Source organism: Polypterus senegalus, chromosome 8, assembly GCF_016835505.1.
Source record: "Polypterus senegalus isolate Bchr_013 chromosome 8, ASM1683550v1, whole genome shotgun sequence".
Lineage (NCBI taxonomy): Eukaryota > Metazoa > Chordata > Cladistia > Polypteriformes > Polypteridae > Polypterus > Polypterus senegalus.
Window position 1 is genome coordinate 60,687,300 of NC_053161.1, and position 18,652 is coordinate 60,705,951.

At 36.1% G+C, this 18,652-nt stretch overlaps 2 protein-coding genes across 2 annotated transcripts in view; one reads left to right on the top strand and one right to left on the bottom strand.

The window, feature by feature from the left end:
• Nucleotides 1-3,462: 3,462 nt before the first annotated feature.
• ndufa5 (NADH:ubiquinone oxidoreductase subunit A5) lies at nt 3,463-16,662 on the bottom strand. Its single transcript, XM_039761147.1, has 5 exons — nt 16,562-16,662; nt 9,581-9,625; nt 8,968-9,084; nt 4,281-4,346; nt 3,463-3,720 (listed from the first exon to the last, which is right to left on the bottom strand). The coding sequence occupies exons 1-5, from the start codon at nt 16,580-16,582 to the stop codon at nt 3,619-3,621; spliced, it is 351 nt and encodes a 116-aa protein (XP_039617081.1). The 5' UTR covers nt 16,583-16,662; the 3' UTR covers nt 3,463-3,618.
• Nucleotides 16,663-18,486: 1,824 nt separating this feature from the next.
• asb15a (ankyrin repeat and SOCS box containing 15a) overlaps nt 18,487-18,652 on the top strand; it is a 50,744-nt gene continuing 50,578 nt past the window's right edge. The window contains exon 1 of the mRNA XM_039761149.1: nt 18,487-18,624. The gene's annotated coding sequence lies outside the window, so the exon portion shown is untranslated. The remainder of the gene's footprint in view (nt 18,625-18,652) is intronic.

Here is an 18,652-nt window from a genome sequence, read left to right on the forward strand (position 1 = left end):
TTATACAATGACATTGATGACCAAGTTATTAATTTATTAAAAACAACACACCGTACATGGGAATACATTGTTCACAATTCCATATTTTGTGTTCAACATTTTTATCACCATCATCATTTCTGTCTGTCCACACGAAACAACCCGATTTCATCGACATCTGGTACACTTGTTCTTCAAGAAAATATTTAGTAGAACATCTATTTTTGTTTAGATATTTGAAATAGAGCGCACGGTACATATGTTTTACGTTTCAGATACTCCCACTTAGAAGCACTGGCGAATGTTCGAGATCGTTCGTCTTAAAAACAAAGAAACACAATGTAGGTCCACAATTACCGAGCATATTACTGTTTCAAACTTACATTGAGAGAGGTTAGTTATTTCAACTTGTAAGTTTTCCTAGTTCACAAGTAAGATAGCCGCTGCCGACGGTTAAACAAATCAGAAATGAATACTCGTCAGGGAAACATGGATGCCCTTCAACGTTGATTAAGTTCACTGCTTATCTTTCAAAAAGAAGCAACATAATCTATGTAATTTGACACACTTCAGTTTGAGTTTGGAAACTATCTCAGCCACTAAAAGCACATTTTGGCTCGATTTTAAAATACATAAAAACCCACAGTATACTAATACTTATAATTACATTATCCCTGTTTTTATTTCTACTTCTCGGTGGCTCAAAGTACGGTTCCATAACATAACATGTTTTTTTTTAAACAGTAATAAAAAAAAAATGATAGCTCCTGAATGATACGACATGTATAAAATCTCTGCTTTTTTGGAGCATCCAAGAATCAGACATTTTTTTAAGCCGCGTATCCAGAGTAGTATAGCGGGGTAGGTGGGGCCAATCAGACAATAATCGGGCACCGGGAAGGATGGAATTAAGACTGGCCGAAGAAACGCCTGGGTAATGGTGTTGAAAAGTGGCCAGGTTCGATTATGGAACTGTTATACCTTACGTCCCGGTGCAGTAGTACTAAGTGCTGCGCCGCCAGGCTGCACCTAAAATGTTACTCAATTCATTAAGAAAACGAACACTCAGCATGAACTTCATACGTTATTGACGTGCTGTGCGGTAGCTGTAGTAGCTCCATTATAAATATTACTATAAAATAACCATGCATACCTGCATTGTCTCCGTAATATAGTTTATACAGTACATACAGCAACATTACATGTGTTTTTTTATTTACACCAATTCTCTTCTCTCTTGCATACTATAGTGCTGGGGCAGTTAAAAAAAAGAACATTGTTGTCGTTTTGTTAGCGTATAGAATATGTCATATAACTTCAAGTGGGCCCAAAGTGATTTTCACTTTTAAATTTGTCATTTTACAAAAACCTAATGGACAATATTGTGAATCTTTTAGGAGGAAATGTTCTTTATTACCCCGATTAACTCTAAATCTAACTTCTGCCAACTGTGTATTCAAAGGTTATTAAGATTGTAGCCTACCCAAGTTCCACATTTGTAGTGCATGCTAAGCTTACTTTTCTGAACTTGTAGCTGTAACATAACCCTTGGGTGCTCTTTTCATATACTGTACTTTGTAACAAGCATGATTATTTTTTATAAAAATTGCAGTACAGTATTGCGTAAAAGGAAAGAGAAAGTGTAAACACAAAAAAGTATGATTTCAATGCACTACAGTTATAGAAGAGAATAACATAAATCAGTAAACCACAATGCCACAAAGTGCAAAACTCTGATTCAAGACCCAGTGAATGCTTGCTGCTCCTTATGATTCAGCCCAAAGGTAACAGATGCCACTGTTCTACATTTTGGAAAGGTGCTTGGCCCATTCCTTGGGACTGACTGAACCATGCTCACTGCCAGCCATTTAAAACCCTGCTCAGCCCTGAAAACACTCCTTAGGATATTTGCTTCTAGCACCAAGATGTGTACCTGTGTGCAGCATGTCTTTGGAAACCACTTACTAGTCATGACATTTCCCTTGTGGCAATCACTACCTGACCTCCAGTGTCATCTATTTTCAAGGGTGCTTGATTCCACAGGTGTGCTCTTGCACACTTCTAAAGTCACTAATTTATTTGTCATCATCCTGTTGCCCATATCTTCCAGCACCTTCTTTGTAGTCATGCCAGTCAACACAGGATACCTCAGTTTTCTGTGTTGATGAAAACCAATTGCCCAAAGAGGACAGCAACCTTCAGACATCACTGATGTTAACCGCTAGTGAAGGATATTTATAGTCTTCCCACTAAACATGAAATGAATCACTGATAATCCAGTACACCTTAAATGAAAATTTGAAAATATTTTACTTAGGAAGTCAAGTAAGAAAATGCAGATTCAAAACAGATTAATTAGTGTCATGAGGGGAAAGTCAAATGAATTGTGATCACCCAGCAGAAGTGCTGTCAAGTTGATGAAAATACATTTTAATTACCTGGTCTGCAAAGAAAGGATTAGCACATAAAAGACTGTGCCATTTAGCTAATGAAAAGTTTACCATATCAATTACACATTAGGATTAATTCCAAACCAGTCAAATGCCAATTTTCTTATTCAGAGCAAATTCCCTTTCAGTTTGGGTAGTTGCAAATGTCATAAGCCAAGGCACACTGATAGTTGGTAATGTTATCTATTTTGTTACTGAACAATTTCTACCTCTAATAATGCCTATTGGTATTCACTCATGTTTCTGAATGTATTTCATTCATAGTCGAGATGTCAATGCTAAGGTAAAAGGTATAGTGTGTCTACACATCAGAGTGAACACGTTAAGTACTCTACACATTTTATCTTAAAACTGTCTACTTCAAAAAAAAAAGTTTACTTCAACTTCTAGCAATTCATGTAAAAGTTCCACCCTAACATACAAAGTAGATACAAAACTTGGTAAATGTTAAAAGTAAAGCAATTTCACAATAACTAAAACAAATCCTTTGCTGCACAAAAAAGAAAGAAACAAAGTAAACAACACTATCAATAGAACTTAAACTGGTGTAAAAATGACTTTTATTAGTGAAGATAAACCAAAACTTTTCAGCTGGACTGAAATATATGCACATCTTTAAAAATCAATTTAAACATATTGTTGCTCACTATAAAATATAACTATTCACATTCACCTCATATGAAAATGAGCTGGGCAACTATTAAGCTGTTCTGAATCCTGTCATTACACTGGCCAAGTACCATAATGTGCCAGTACCAGAAAATCCAGTGTTAGTCCATAAAAAGTTTTCAATGTCAGAAATACAGCATATTTGCTACGTAGGCTATCTACTGCTTTATGAAATTGAATGTTTAATCTATCTGTTGGTTACACTGCCTTGTAACTTATTATTTGTTTGGTTTTGTACCTTTTACATCCACTTGTATAAACTAAGTGCATCATTTGTTAAAATGTCATCTTTAAATGTTTTACAATTCAAGTTCTGTAACTATTATAGGTGCTAAAAAGTAGAAAGAATTACTGGACTCGCACATTAACACTGAAAAATATTCACATTTTTTTATTAATTTTGCATACTGCAGTAAGAAATTTTATTTCACATAAATATTTTTAACAGTGTTTGCAATTACACAATGAAGTACAGGTAAAGAATGATACTGTTTTTTTAAATCTAGATAGACTTCTGTTTTTAAACTGGCCACTTCCACTGGTTTGCTGGTGCTTCTTCAATTAAAGGTTCCCAAGGTTTCCATTCAGCCATCTTTCTGGATAAAGAGAGTTCATTTTCAGCCTAAGGAAAATATATGACATTGCAGAAAAAGTTATTGTGGTTATCAATGTCAAATTTACCTTTGCTATTCATTTAGCTGATTTCACTGCATTTCCCTACTTGATCAAGGTTATTGTTCCTCACTTTCTCTGAAATATTGTGTATGAAGGGGTCAGCGCTGCCATTCATATAATCAAGTTCTCCTATCAAGTTTTCTTTATCAAACCCTGACTTTTGAGTGATATTATATTAAAATTGATGAAACATTATTTATTATATAGTTACCAGTTAACACATATTGATAAGTTTTGTTTATGGGACATTAAAATACTCCAAGGAGATTATTTAAATTAATTTTTCTGCATATTCTCCTTGTATGGCTTAAAAATAAATATTCTTTTAATTTAAATTACCTGAATGGAATTAGATTTTCTTTTGGGCAATAAGTGAAAATATTCCTCTTATCATTTATGTAATAGTAGTTTCAGACTTTCATAACCTTCATAATTCTACAATATTAGTACAAATACAATTCAAACAAAAATCAAAGCTTATTTGTAATTGAATAATAAAATTATCACCTGTTGAATAACTTCTTCTATTTGACCACAGTTGATCTTTTTTTCCAAGTTCTCAATGTTAAGTTCCTGAGAATAAAATTACAGATTACTATTGCATTTAAAAGGATAGAAAATAACCTTTTCATGCCATGCTTCTTCCAAGACAAACAAAATGGAGATATGGCCCATAGATTCATAAAGCCCGGGTATTAGACAAGTTTTGCCAAAAATGTCAAGTAGCATATTATTTAAAATGTGCAGAAATATATGTAAGTAACAGTTAATTCTTGAGGATATTACATGCATATGATTGAGGGGTATGTTTGGTACTTTTGTAGTTCAAATAATTTTTTTCACAGTCAAGGAATGCAATATTTACCCTAAAAACCTATTTTTCAAGCCAAAGGTCAAAATAATGAGATATATTAAATTGCCAACTGAAACTACTATCTAAAATGAAGCATTTTTTTTTTAAATAACCTGTGTATTCTTGCAGTTTACAAAAGAGCTGTACGGTACTGGAGTTAAAACGTATCCTTAAAACGTACCTAATGCATCCACTTCAAATCGTCAAAGACTTATGCTTTTATAAGGCCTCCTTGTGATAACAGAAGGAAAGACATTCAGGGATTCATGTAAAGATACATTTCTTGCTTGTTTGTCTGTTTGCAGCGGCCATTATGAGTGCAGTTATGGCAACCCAATGCCAAACAAATTCCACTGCATTCTGTGTTGTTATTTTTACAAAGTCTATTGGAGCGAGATGCGTGCCAGCTGGGAGCTTAGTGAAAAAAGCACTTTGAAGTTTCATTGTATTTTGTACACACAACAATAAATCTGAACTGAACTTGTTACACTGAGTTGTATTTTGAATAAAAGCCTTAGATTTTTGAAAAAACAAAGTCATTTTTTCTGGGGGTTGGTTTGGGTATCACCCTTGGTGGTCATGTGGTGAGCAACCATTTACAACAGGTACTACACCACTGAAACACAAAAATGCAGGTGCGGTGTATGTTGCCCCAATTCAAGCCCTGGCTACATTCCTACTCAATATTCCCTCTCACTGAAACACATACAAGCTTTAACATTCCAGCAGCAGGAGGCAGTATCTTTCTGAAGTAAAGAAAAAAGCTTCTATGAAGTGAAAAGAATATAAACCATCATGTGACTTTTTTTTTTTAAACTTATAATTGTCTAGAATAGATGTCTGCAGAACTGAGCAATTCACACCTGGGCATCAACATTAAACGTCAATAATATCGGTTGGTGATGACATTACAAGGTGAATCCAAGCCCCTGGGGCTCAAGGGGTATTGTAAAGGAAGATGAACTTAGCAAAGTGCAGTGCATAGCTATTCTCCTTTTAAAAATGGCTGAATCCCACAACAATCATTTGTTATTTTTTTCTGCTTTTTTCCTTCTTAAATCAACAAGGATACACTGTTTTGTGATAGAAATGCATATGCAATAATATTTCTGGCTTGAAAAATCAACATATTCTGTAAGTTTTAATCATACTGGGATCCTGACACCCATTAGCTTTATTATAAAACAAAGGGTGGGCTAGATATTTTTTAAAAGCAAGCAATTTAATGTGGCAAACAAATATATGCCACGATGAACAAATAACTTTGACTGGGAAAAATACCAAACTTACCCTTTAACCCTTTAAGTGAAGCATTAATTATAAACAGGGGTTATCAAATAGATTTGACCAGGGCCCAAATTCTCACAGAGCAATACTGTTTAGACTAAGCATGGCCAGGTACCAACACACAGTTCACACTCCCTTATACATGCCTGGACACTCGCTGATTATTTAATCACTGATATTTTCTATTTATTAAACAAAAAAAAATGCTGTTTAAAATCAATACTAAATTTCAAAATAATAAAACATTATAATATCAGCACTGTATAAAGTGGCGAATACCAAGATATTTCAGGATATTTTCATTTACAAAAATTCTTTTAAGCTGCTTTTGTAACAACACATTTTTCAAATCAGGTTTGTCAGAAACTCACCTTTAATTTGTGACATTTGTTGTAAGATTTATGATTGCATCAGTTTACGGAAGAAACATTAGTTGGGTAGTAACACTTACTGAAGGGTAATATTTAATAGGGCAATTCAAGTAAAATTTTAAATATCATAAAATCTTGATGCTTTAATGTTACAAATGTCTCCCTTTTTTGATTTCACATTTGTTCTGTCTTTAAGGCTATTTATATAAGATCAATATTCTTCAGTTAAAGAATTCATGTAAAACAGCCTTGGTTGTGTTGTTTACAAGGTGCTATACATAAGTAATAAGACCTTGGTATTGCTTAGCCAGTGTATTAAACCACTGGCTTGATCATCCGTCCATCCATTATCCAACCCGCTATATCGTAATGCTTGGAGAAATTACACCTTACTGTAGATGGCATACCAGTTTCTCCTGTAATAATCAAATATGTTCATCACATTTAATTTTTACCTTAGTGAACATTACCTTGGCTTCAAAAACCCAACCCAAATTCTACGTCTGATGATTGAAGTATGCTGTTTAAACAGCGGTGGTAACTGCACATCTCAGTGAAAATGCACTTCCATTAATGCAATCAAAAGCACATCTTCACAGTGGTCTGCCTTGTGCTTCAAAGTGTTTATTAACTAAGCCACATGAATGCCTGGTCAATATGGATGCTCTGAAACACTAACTAATCAATTTTTACATGGGAATGAACATAAGGAGCAGCTCATATCATCACTTGTGTAGAATAGTCACAGGCACAGATAAACCAGTTAGAAAATGGATGGATAGCTAAACAAACAAATGTAGCCATGGCCATTATGTTCAGGTTTTTTTAACCTGGGCTATGTATAATGCTGCATTAAAAAAAAAAAAAAACGATGTTGATATCATTTGTGACTCACTTTTTCTTTTTTCTTTATTTTTATTGATTTTAATTAGAAGCAGATAACATTCCACAGAAAACTTAACACGCTTTTTCAAATTCATGACGCAAGTTAAAGCAATTACAGCTCACAGCTGACTGGTAAAAAACTGACATCATCTCTATCTTAAAGCAAGCACAAATTATGTATTTTTATTTCTGAAATAATTTAAAATTAGATAAATAAATTAAAATTTAAAATAAGGTTATATAGAATTGCTAAGCAGCACAATTTCATTTTATTAAGTTAAACCATATGGTAAGTGCAATACATGCAATCCTGTGCTGAAATTCGAGCACTCTATTATCAAAGCTGTTAGCTGTTATCAAACATGGAATGGATTTAAGTCCATTATGAATTCTTTCACATGCTTTGTGAGTTTTTTTTAACCTGAATAGACTACCTGACCGTTTCAAATTTTCTGTATGTGCCTGATTTTATAGATTCCTGACATTTAAAGATTGTACATAACTTTAATACAACTGATGAAAATGTATTAGAATAGGGCAACTGGAGGGCCAGAGAAAAACTGCATGCAGGCCAGATTTTGTTTGCAGGCTGCCAATTGATGATTCTGGATTTATAAAGCTGAAAAAAAGATGTATCTCCATCTGCATCTTAAAATCATGGCCAATGGGGCAGCAATAGTAATGTAAAACAAAACACTTAAAACTTACAGAATAGGTCCAAATCAAAGCCAGAAACATCTTGTCACACACGTGCGCATGGGAGGCAGCTAAAGGGCTCGGGTAAGGACAGTTCTGAGACATACCAGGATGTGGAAGAGTGCACTGACTCTTTTTCTTCCTTGCCTGCAGGCCATTCCCAGAGGATTCCGCCTGGCTCTCCTGACGTCACTTCCGAGACCGAGCCTATCGAAGGAGACCTTGCCGGCTCCGGTCCCTGTGATGTCACGTCTGGGCTCGAACCAATGGCTGAAGACCTCAATGAGCCTGACCCCTATGATCTCACTTTCTGTCTTCCCCTTTAAAAACCTCCTCCTTTTCCCTATGCCCTCAGTTCTGTATTGGACTCGGTTTTGTGCACAGCAGTGCTATCATTTGAAAAGACAATATGCAGCCAGGAAAACAAATTATACGGGTGGCTGCCCCAAACCTTGCTTTGTCTCATCGTGGCTTTTGTGACAATCTCTAAGTACTTACTCACATCTTGGAAGCACACATATTGGAAAAATGTGCATTCACATTGTTTTTCATCGACCTTTCCATATATTTTCTAAACCCTCTTAAACTAATTATTCATTATAAAGATATTCATGCTTGGCTTCAAATTTAATAGTGAGTTTTAAAAAAATGCACATCTAAGGCTTATTTCTCCACAACGTTTTCATCTCCTGCACCTTTCAGAAGCAAGCAGTACATTTTCCAACATTAGAACAACTACTAGTGCAAAAGCAAGTCAATTCTTTTTTAAACTGCACCACTCTGCCCATGGAAAGGTGTTAAAGAAGTATAAGGAGTCTTCTTACATGACCCATATCACAAATAAACAGAAGACTGGAAGAATGCTTGACTAGGTTCATGCAATTAAAATCACACAAAACATTGGAATTATGAAATTAAAGTTAAATATGTGTGTTGCTCTATACTAATGAATTAATTTTCATTAGAAGTATATTTGTAAATCAAGTAATGTTTAATTTTTGAAAACTTTAAAACTGACAGAATTATAAACTACAATATTTAACACTATAGAAACAACAAAACATACTTATAAGGCAAAATCAATGTTGTAAGTACATCTTACCGATTTAACCATATCAAGACGATCGTTTACTATCTGCTCTGTGTATTTTCGATAGGCTGCATCTTTAGGAATAACCTGTAGTGATGCCAAGATTTTGGTATAAAGTACCTTCAGACGCTATAGGAAAACAAACAAAAGTATGACATAAAGAGAAATAACACATGGCATATTCTTGAATACAAAACCATCAAAACAACTAAATAAATTCCTAAGAAAATCAGAATTAATAAAACCTTAATGTATCTCACTTTAGGAAATATTATAATTAAAACATATGCCATCAAAACATCCTCATATGACTAAATAAAATTAATTGCATTACATTTGATTCATGTTAAATTTCTAGTGATCTTTTTGTCACTGCTGTCACCTGCACCACATACTCAAAGTCAAAAAACGTTCATCTTTTTTTTTTTCAAGATAACTTGTTATACTGTACTGCAACATTGCAACATAAACACAATCTTAGAAGATATATTTGTATCTGCTATTTGTATAAATGGTAAAAGATTTACTTGAAAAATATTTATTCTTATGTATTATTATTATATATATGGTGACATTTAATTTTAAAACTAAACATTATAACACAATAGAAATGCAATAAACCTACCTCATGGGGATTTTGGGAAACTGCAAGACCTACCAAGCCAGTTGTCTGTATATAAAAAAAATAAAATTCAGAGTGTTTCAATTATGTTTCTTGCAAAAAGCAGCATCAAAGGGAAAACTACAATAAACCTTCCAATACGCTGATCAAATAAAAGTGTTATTACATTTCTCTTACATTTTAGGCCAATTAACATGCTGTATTCCATATTAAAGATTTACAGTTTATAGCGGTTGCTAAAGACAAGATAGTCTGCAAATTTTACAAAAATGTCTCTTTCCTTCAAAATATAAACAAGTGTCAGAAGAAAGGCCTTATTTATTGGTCATGATTCCTGTCTTAAATTCAAGAGACTGTTCTCAATGGAACACGTTTTCCTGTCACACGAGACAATTTTTCAGAAATGGCTTATTTAACAACAGTTTAACATAAAACAAATTTGTCTGGGAAAAATGTGAGCAAATGACTAGGCAACAGACATTTAAATACCTGAGGTGGGGTTTCTGTTCAGAGTTTCTGGGGTTATTCTAAATGACAGTGTAAGGAACCTGACAACAGAAGCCATTTAAGGTGGCTTGGGGAAAGAGACAGGATGACTACTGGATATTAAGCATGGTCTACTGGAAGAAGAGTGAGGAGCACACTCACAACACATTTTAGGGATTGTAATTCTTGTCCTGTGAACATCTGGATTCCCTTTAAGGAACTGGAAGAATACACTGGAAATCAGTATGCTTGGTCATCTTAACTCAACAAATTGACAAGGACTCCCTCATCAAGATGAGTAGAAAGCAAATTACTATGTTGATGATAAAACAGAACATGTACTGCAGAACCCATAGGTATAAAGACAGTTGTATACTGTATTACACAAAAGAAAAACAAGAAAAAATAAAACTACCAAGGTAGAAAAAGGTATTTATTGAATTAGGACACAAAACAAACACAAGACTTGAGGGTATTTCACACAATAAGCTTAAAAGAGTAATCCTTACTTAATGCACAACATACTTTTAACATCTACACTATACTTTATATACTGCATACTTATCTTCTACCTCAAAACTGCAACTTTATCCCTTCTAATCGTTACTATATTATGGTGCATATTGTTGTGGTGTGTACTTTAAATATTTATCCAATTTCTAAAATGTTATATAATCATAACATTATGAAAACCAATCAATCCAAATCAGGACTGTAGGGGGTAGGAGCCAATCCAGACAATATCAGGTGTAAGACAGGGTCAAACCCTGAAAACAGCACACAAACTCAAGACCCACTCAAGTACACATCCATATGCAGCACTAAACCCTGCATCACAGTGGATTTCGTCTCACATGCCATAATATGTGTCAATTATTTTTAAATGAGAGCTATAAACTGACATCAAGGTTTGTGAACTGCAATGCCCCAGCACCCTTTCCAGGGTTGCTTCCTGCCTTGCTTCCAATACTGCCAAGATAGGTTCTGGCCTCCTCGTCACGCTGAAATAAGAGGGCTTGCAAATGTACGTATTCATGCAGATACTTAAGTTGCATAACTTAAGACAGGTTTTGTCTCCTTGAATCTATCATTAACAAGAAAGAATCCAGTAGCCAGATAATACGATACACACTGGCACTATTTATAATGTGGATGAAAGACTTGGAAAATATCTTAAAATATAATGATGTGTCCATAACGACAAAGATCAGAACTGTACAGGCTTTTGAGACTACGATGTATAGCGAGGGAAAAAAACAAATGGAGCCTTGATCAAATCAAACCTGAGCTTCCACTTGAAGCCCAAATGTGCAAACTGAAGTGATCTTATTTTGGACATAATCAACCCTTCTAGTTAATTATGTCTTGTTGTTTATGTTTGGCAAAGATAAAGGGAGAAGAGGAAGAGGTCAATCATCTGCAAGATAACTTGAATCAGTCACAGCAATAATAAGTAGGCCTCAGAGTAGCCTGAAGATCCAAACAGAAGACAAGTTTTGAATAGGCTGGAGCTGTGATATAAGATTAAAAGGGGTACCTGCCAGTAGGGAATTTCAATAATCAATGTGGGATGTGATAAAAGCATAGATAAGTTTCTCAGCATTAGAAAAGAAACACGTGATATGTTAAGGAGGTGCAAGTAAGCAGCTGCATTACAATATACTGTAGATATGTTTAATAATGTATTATTACTGTATTTCAGTAATTATTAACTTATTTGAAGTATGTATCATCCTAATGTTAGATTATGTCAGGTCAAGTGTATACTTGATGCATTATCTTAGAAAAAATGACACAAAGGTACATCCCTGCAAGCTGCTGTTCATGGAATGCTGTGATGCAGATGCAGTGACTAGTATCCAAAGTCAACCCAACCAAAATTACATCTCACACAGAGGCATATCCCTGTGTGCTGCTGGCAACTGACTATGCTTTTGCCATGCGCTCCACACAGAATGCAGCGCCTTGTATCCAAAGTCAGTGCAGCGAAAATGACATCAGACACAGAGGGATGTCCCCTGGCCCCTTAACATAAGTCAACGCGTTTAATGATGAAATCACTTAAAAATGCACTGGTCAGAATCATATCCTGTCATTAAGCAAGCCCTGACCGTACAGTGTTAAGCCCAAACATCCCCCTGGAAAAAGGGGTAGGCAATGTCAGTCTCGGAGGCTGCAGGTTTTTGTTCTAACCCAGCTTCTTAACGAGAAGTCAATTATTGTTAATGAAGCAATTATTACTGAAGTGAAATTTTGATGCTTCATTTTAGTGCTCTAGCTTGTTAAGGTTTCCTTTCATAATTGGTTATTTCAGGCTTTAACAGCTGCACTCCATGTTTTAATGGCTCCTTATTAGCAATAAGAAGCAAATGACAAAGGAGCCTGCAGTTCCCCATCTAACTTGTTTCCATTTACACCTGTATGGATTCATTATGCACTATTTGGTTTAATAAAACACTTATTAGAAAAATATGACAGACTGAAAATTATACGTTTAAGACTTCTAATTGTTTGGATGATATCTTTGGAAAGGAAAAAAAATCTACAATATAAGAACCTAAAATTGCAGACTAACAATCCAAAAACTTAAATAAGGTTTGAGATTGGCAAGGACTTGTTTTTAATTAAGCAGTTGGAATGGAAAGGTAACCAGCAGCCACCACGGCCCTCCAGGACCGACACCGTTCACCTCAGCTATAGTATTCTGCTGCCATCTAGTGGATAAAATTATATGATGCTGCAAAAAACTCATCATCATTTCTACGCATTTGGCCCCTGTCGATATTCACGAGTGGTGTTAAGCCTTCAACCAAAACACACAATGGTTTGTAAATGAGAAATTCTAAAGCTATTTTTAGAACAAACTGTCACTGAACCACCAGTTGAATCAAGCAATAGTGATGACAATGTGACATTGACACAGATAGTGAAACTGATGTATATGGCAACCTTCAGTGTGGCAAAAAAGGCAAAATGATTGCAATCAAATTGAATGACAAGAAAGAGGTTAGCCCCCTAAACACTGTTCACAATGCAGCAACTTGATCAAGGGCCCAATGCAGCACAGTCACTGCTGGCATTTATGGGATGCAAACCAGTAACCTTCCGATTGCCGGTGCAGGTCCCTAGTCTCAGAGCCATCTCTTTGTCCAAAGGCTATACTTTTAATACAAAAATGTTTATTTAATCAAGATGCTCAAGGGACTGATCACTAAAAAACTATATACAAAGTACCTCAAGAAACAAATCCTAGCTGTTACAGCTGCTGCTGCTTCATTCTACAGGTTTAAGCCTGTCCATTAGGTGCTAGTGTCAAAGGAATTGTGGAAGTCATTAAGCTTTATGATATAGCAGCCTACAACAACACAAAAGACATTCTACCTTCTCATGTGTAAGCAACAGAAGAAACATAAGAAAAGTGGGCAAAGAAACACACTTCTACAGTCCCGATTGTGACATTTGGCTATGCATTAGTGACTGTTTCCAACAATATCACATGAAGGATGTGTACCAAACTTGCATTAGTAAAGCAGTGAACACCAAACATACTTTTACTACCATACTTATGTTGACATTTTGGTATTAACATGTTTCTGTTACATATAATATTTCTTGTTAGAAACAAAAATCATCGTTTTTGCCTTGACTTGTTATACAGTGGGATGCAAAAGTTTGGGCAACCTTGTTAATAGTCATTATTTTCCTGTATAAATCGTTGGTTGTTACGATAAAAAATGTCATTTAAATATATCATATAGGAGACACACACAGTGATATTTGAGAAGTGAAATGAAGTTTATTGGATTTACAGAAAGTGTGCAATAATTGTTCAAACAAAATCAGGCAGGTGCATAAATTTGGGCACCGTTGTCATTTTATTGATTCCAAAACTTTTAGAACTAATTATTGGAACTCAAATTGGCTTGGTAAGCTCAGTGACCCCTGACCTACATACACAGGTGAATCCTATAATGAGAAAGAGTATTTAAGGGGGTCAATTGTAAGTTTCCCTCCTCCTTTAATTTTCTCTGAAGAGTAGCAACATGGGGGTCACAAAACAACTCTCAAATGACCTGAAGACAAAGATTGTTCACCATCATGGTTTAGGGGAAGGATACAGAAAGCTGTCCCAGAGATTTAAGCTGTCTGTTTCCACAGTTAGGAACATATTGAGGAAATGGAAGACCACAGGCTCAGTTCAAGTTAAGGCTCGAAGTGGCAGACCAAGAAAGAATTTGGATAGACAGAAGCGGCGAATGGTGAGAACAGTCAGAGTCAACCCACAGACCAGCACCAAAGACCTACAACATCATCTTGCAGCAGATGGAGTCACTGTGCATCGTTCAACCATTCGGCGCACTTTACACAAGGAGATGCTGTATGCGAGAGTGATGCAGAGGAAGCCTTTTCTCTGCCCACAGCACAAACAGAGCCGCTTGAGGTATGCTCAAGCACATTTGGACAAGCCAGCTTCATTTTGGAATAAGGTGCTGTGGACTGATGAAACTAAAATTGAGTTATTTGGGCATAACAAGGGGCGTTATGCATGGAGGAAAAAGAACACAGCATTCCAAGAAAAACACCTGCTACCTACAGTAAAATATGGTGGTGGTTCCATCATGCTGTGGGGCTGTGTGGCCAGTGCAGGGACTGGGAATCTTGTCAAAGTTGAGGGACGCATGGATTCCACTCAGTATCAGCAGATTCTGGAGACCAATGTCCAGGAATCAGTGACAAAGCTGAAGCTGCGCCGGGGCTGGATCTTTCAACAAGACAACGACCGAAACACTGCTCAAAATCCACTAAGGCATTCATGCAGAGGAACAAGTACAACGTTCTGGAATGGCCATCTCAGTCCCCAGACCTGAATATAATTGAAAATCTGTGGTGTGAGTTAAAGAGAGCTGTCCATGCTCGGAAGCCATCAAACCTGAATGAACTAGAGATGTTTTGTAAAGAGGAATGGTCCAAAATACCTTCAACCACAATCCAGACTCTCATTGGAACCTACAGGAAGCGTTTAGAGGCTGTAATTTCTGCAAAAGGCAGATCTACTAAATATTGATTTCACTTCTTTTTTGTGGTGCCCAAATTTATGCACCTGCCTGATTTTGTTTGAACAATTATTGCACACTTTCTGTAAATCCAATAAACTTCATTTCACTTCTCAAATATCACTGGGTGTGTCTCCTACATGATATATTTAACTGACATTTTTTATCATAACAACCAACGATTTATACAGGAAAATAATGACTATTAACAAGGTTGTCCAAACTTTTGCATCCCACTGTAAGTAAACATAGATTAAGCACTGAATGAACAACAAAAGAAAAAAATGACCTGACTCTGAATCTGTTGAGAGTGTAACTGTCTCAGCCTCGCTACACTACTTGTGCTATGACACTTTAATCTAATCACAGTATTAGAGTGACACACAGGCTTGGCAGTTGAAGTTTGTTTTTCTATGTACTTTGTTAAGTGCATCTATTTAAAGGCAGGTGTTACTGACAGATCACAAAAGGTTGAAACTGACAAGCTGAGACCCATGGTTTTGATGCAATTACAGTATAAAATATAAAATCTGTCAGTTTTAATAAAACTGGACACATTTTTCACAACCAAAAATAACATAATCTGCCCAAAAGCCCATGTCGCTCATGTAAACAAGTGTTGGCCAAAGATGTTGATCTTTGAACTGTTATTTGTTTAATTTCAAGTGACCTCAAAAATGTATCTTATATAAAGTAATATAGAAGTGTAAAAAAAATTAAACCTATAGGGTTAAAATGTACATCATCAACTGTCTTGCTTTTCCATCATCTTTAAGAAAACTACTCCAAAAAGAATTGTAGACGCATTACGTTTAAAACAAAATAAACCTGTTGAACTGCTTAAATTCTGCAGATTGAACATGAAAGCACAACAGCAAATTGGTATATTTATTTATTGTAGCACTTGCTTTATTGGCAGTTTATTACAGCTAAGAAGAAATAATCCGACAAGATTTTTGCTCACGAGACTAACAACGAGCATTCAAAAAGAGTGATTTCCACATTAATCTGGAGACATCTTTTAAGATTAGCGAAGTAATTTCTTATACAGTATTAGTAAATTAAAGCACATACACACTTAGAGGACGGTGTTATAAGGATAAGGTATGCACAGATTAACGTCTATTTCTTTTTTAGTCATGCTTCGCAGTACTGTCACGCGTAGTTTAAAATGATAGTTTGCAGACACAGAAGAAACTCAAACAAGCTGCTGTCACTTTATAAAAGCATCCTATAGGTGAAATAAATCGAAAACTACTGTGTTGACATTGGTTATGAAACCTCTAAAGCTGAAATGAGTGAAATTATAAAAATATAATAACAAATTTAACATATATTATTGTTCTACTGTTTCACTGGACTCTCTGGACATTCTCTAAATACAAACAACAACGTTCCTTTAATTTCCTCGAACCGGTTGGCACAATGACCTCTCCTGGCTTACCTTCTTTAATACCCCCGCCATGTTAGTCCGCACAGAATTGTGGAACGCCAGGGAAAGCAGCAGATTGTCGAGCAGTCGAGCGCAAGACCGCAAGGCCGAGTGCCGGTACAGTAACAGACGATGACGTGATAAGCTGCCTGCCGATGAAAACCAGGAAGCAAGTCCAAAAGGTAGCAGCAGGTTGTAAGATGCTCTTGGTGAATGTTTCTGAGCAATAACTTTAAAAGTATGATATTCAGTAGGTTAACACATTAGTATCAAAGATAGTCTGACAGACTCGTGGATTTGTGCAGTCCAAAACTCTTTTTAATGGCAATAACTGCTTGAAGTAACTGATTTTGAATTTATTATTAACACATGATTGCAAAAACCCATTTTTCAGCAGTCATTCCTTCAGTGTCATAATGATAAACGCACTCATCTCATCCTTAATTAATCATGTTTAAATGGTAAGTCATCAGCAACATTGAAAAGATGAGTCCAGGATGATAATCATAATGCACTTTTCCATTACCTTACCCCCAATGACTGTTCTTTTGCCTATTTCATCCATTTTTTTTATTTGCCAGTGTCAGATGTATTTTTCATTGAAATACTGCATTTCAGGCTAGCATCCTGGACTAGTCTTTTAGCACAGTATATTATATTATAATATTATATGTATATATATATATATATATATGTAAAAGCAGTCATGTTAGAATTAAAACTGAAATGTGTGATCCAGACATTGAAATGCTGACTCAATTTGCCCACATTACCGCCTAGAGATATGTTACATCATCTTGGTTTATTAACTAAGAAATAATTCACAACCTTACTAGCACTCTACTGATGAATTATTCAGACTATAGATTTCTGATGACTTCCACCAAGAGAATATTAGAAGTAACAAACATCTATCAGCATGTTTTATTAGTAAACACAGCAGGCTGGACATGCACTACCAAAAAGTTAATGCCTTTAAACGTTAACCTGTTCCTCAACTGGGCAAATCTGACTACATCTTACTGACACCTACAAGCCTGTTATTTATAGGAGTAGCTCTCTTATTATTCAAGCCAGTTCTTTTGTGTGTTTTAGGGGTTGTGGTTTCCTGAGTGTACACTAACATATAGGACACCTTCACAAAGCAATGTTGGGCCAGGGCAAAGAAAATTATCAGTGATACCAACCATCCAAACAACAACCTCTTGTGCCTGCTGTGATAAGGAAAAGGGTACTGCTGCCTAAAGTCCAGTTTAGAGAGACTTTTTCTACAGATATTTTCTACAGTCCATCCACATCTTGAATAAGGAAAGTGCCTAAAACTACATTATGTCCTATTATTAACTCTCTTACATTAAGTTAAGTAGTTGTTATGTATTATTTATCACATATTTAAAATTCTATTAATGTTTTTGATATTTATTATTATTGTCCTTTGTCACAGATGTACGGGGACACTGCCCGGCCGGGACGCCTGGGCAGTCCCCAACTAGGACAATACTTCTCCTCAGCCACGAGAGGGCAGCCGCCCGGGTCTATTTGGGGGCCACAAAGACGGAGCTGGGATGCCCGTGAGAGATCGTGGGCACTGCCAGGGGGCGCCCGGACAGTTGGAGAGTCCTGGATGGCAGCACTTCCGCCACACCAGGAAGTGCTTCCGGAAATAATTCCAAGAAGACCCGGAGTGCTTCCAGGTGCTTTCCTGACACTTCCACCACACCAGGAAGTGACGTCAAGGAGAGCACCTGGGGCTCATCCGGGTCAGGATAAAATGGGCTGCCTCCTTCCAGACAATGAGCCAGAGTTGGGAGGAAGGAGACGAAGCTTGTGAGGAGGAGGAAGGAGGTCGAGAGAGAGAGAGGAGAAAGAGAAAGAAAGAAGAAGAAGAAAGGAAAGAGAGTTGCTGAGAGAAGGCATTGTGGTTGCAGTGGAAAAAATAAATAAACAAGAGTGTTTTGGACATCCTGGTGTCGGTCTGTCTGTGTCTGGGGGTACGGTTTCCACACCTTTTATAATCTTCTTAAAGGCACAATCATTGGAGTTGATCAACCAAGCATTTCACTACATATTATACGGTATGTAAAATTTATATGTGAGAAATAA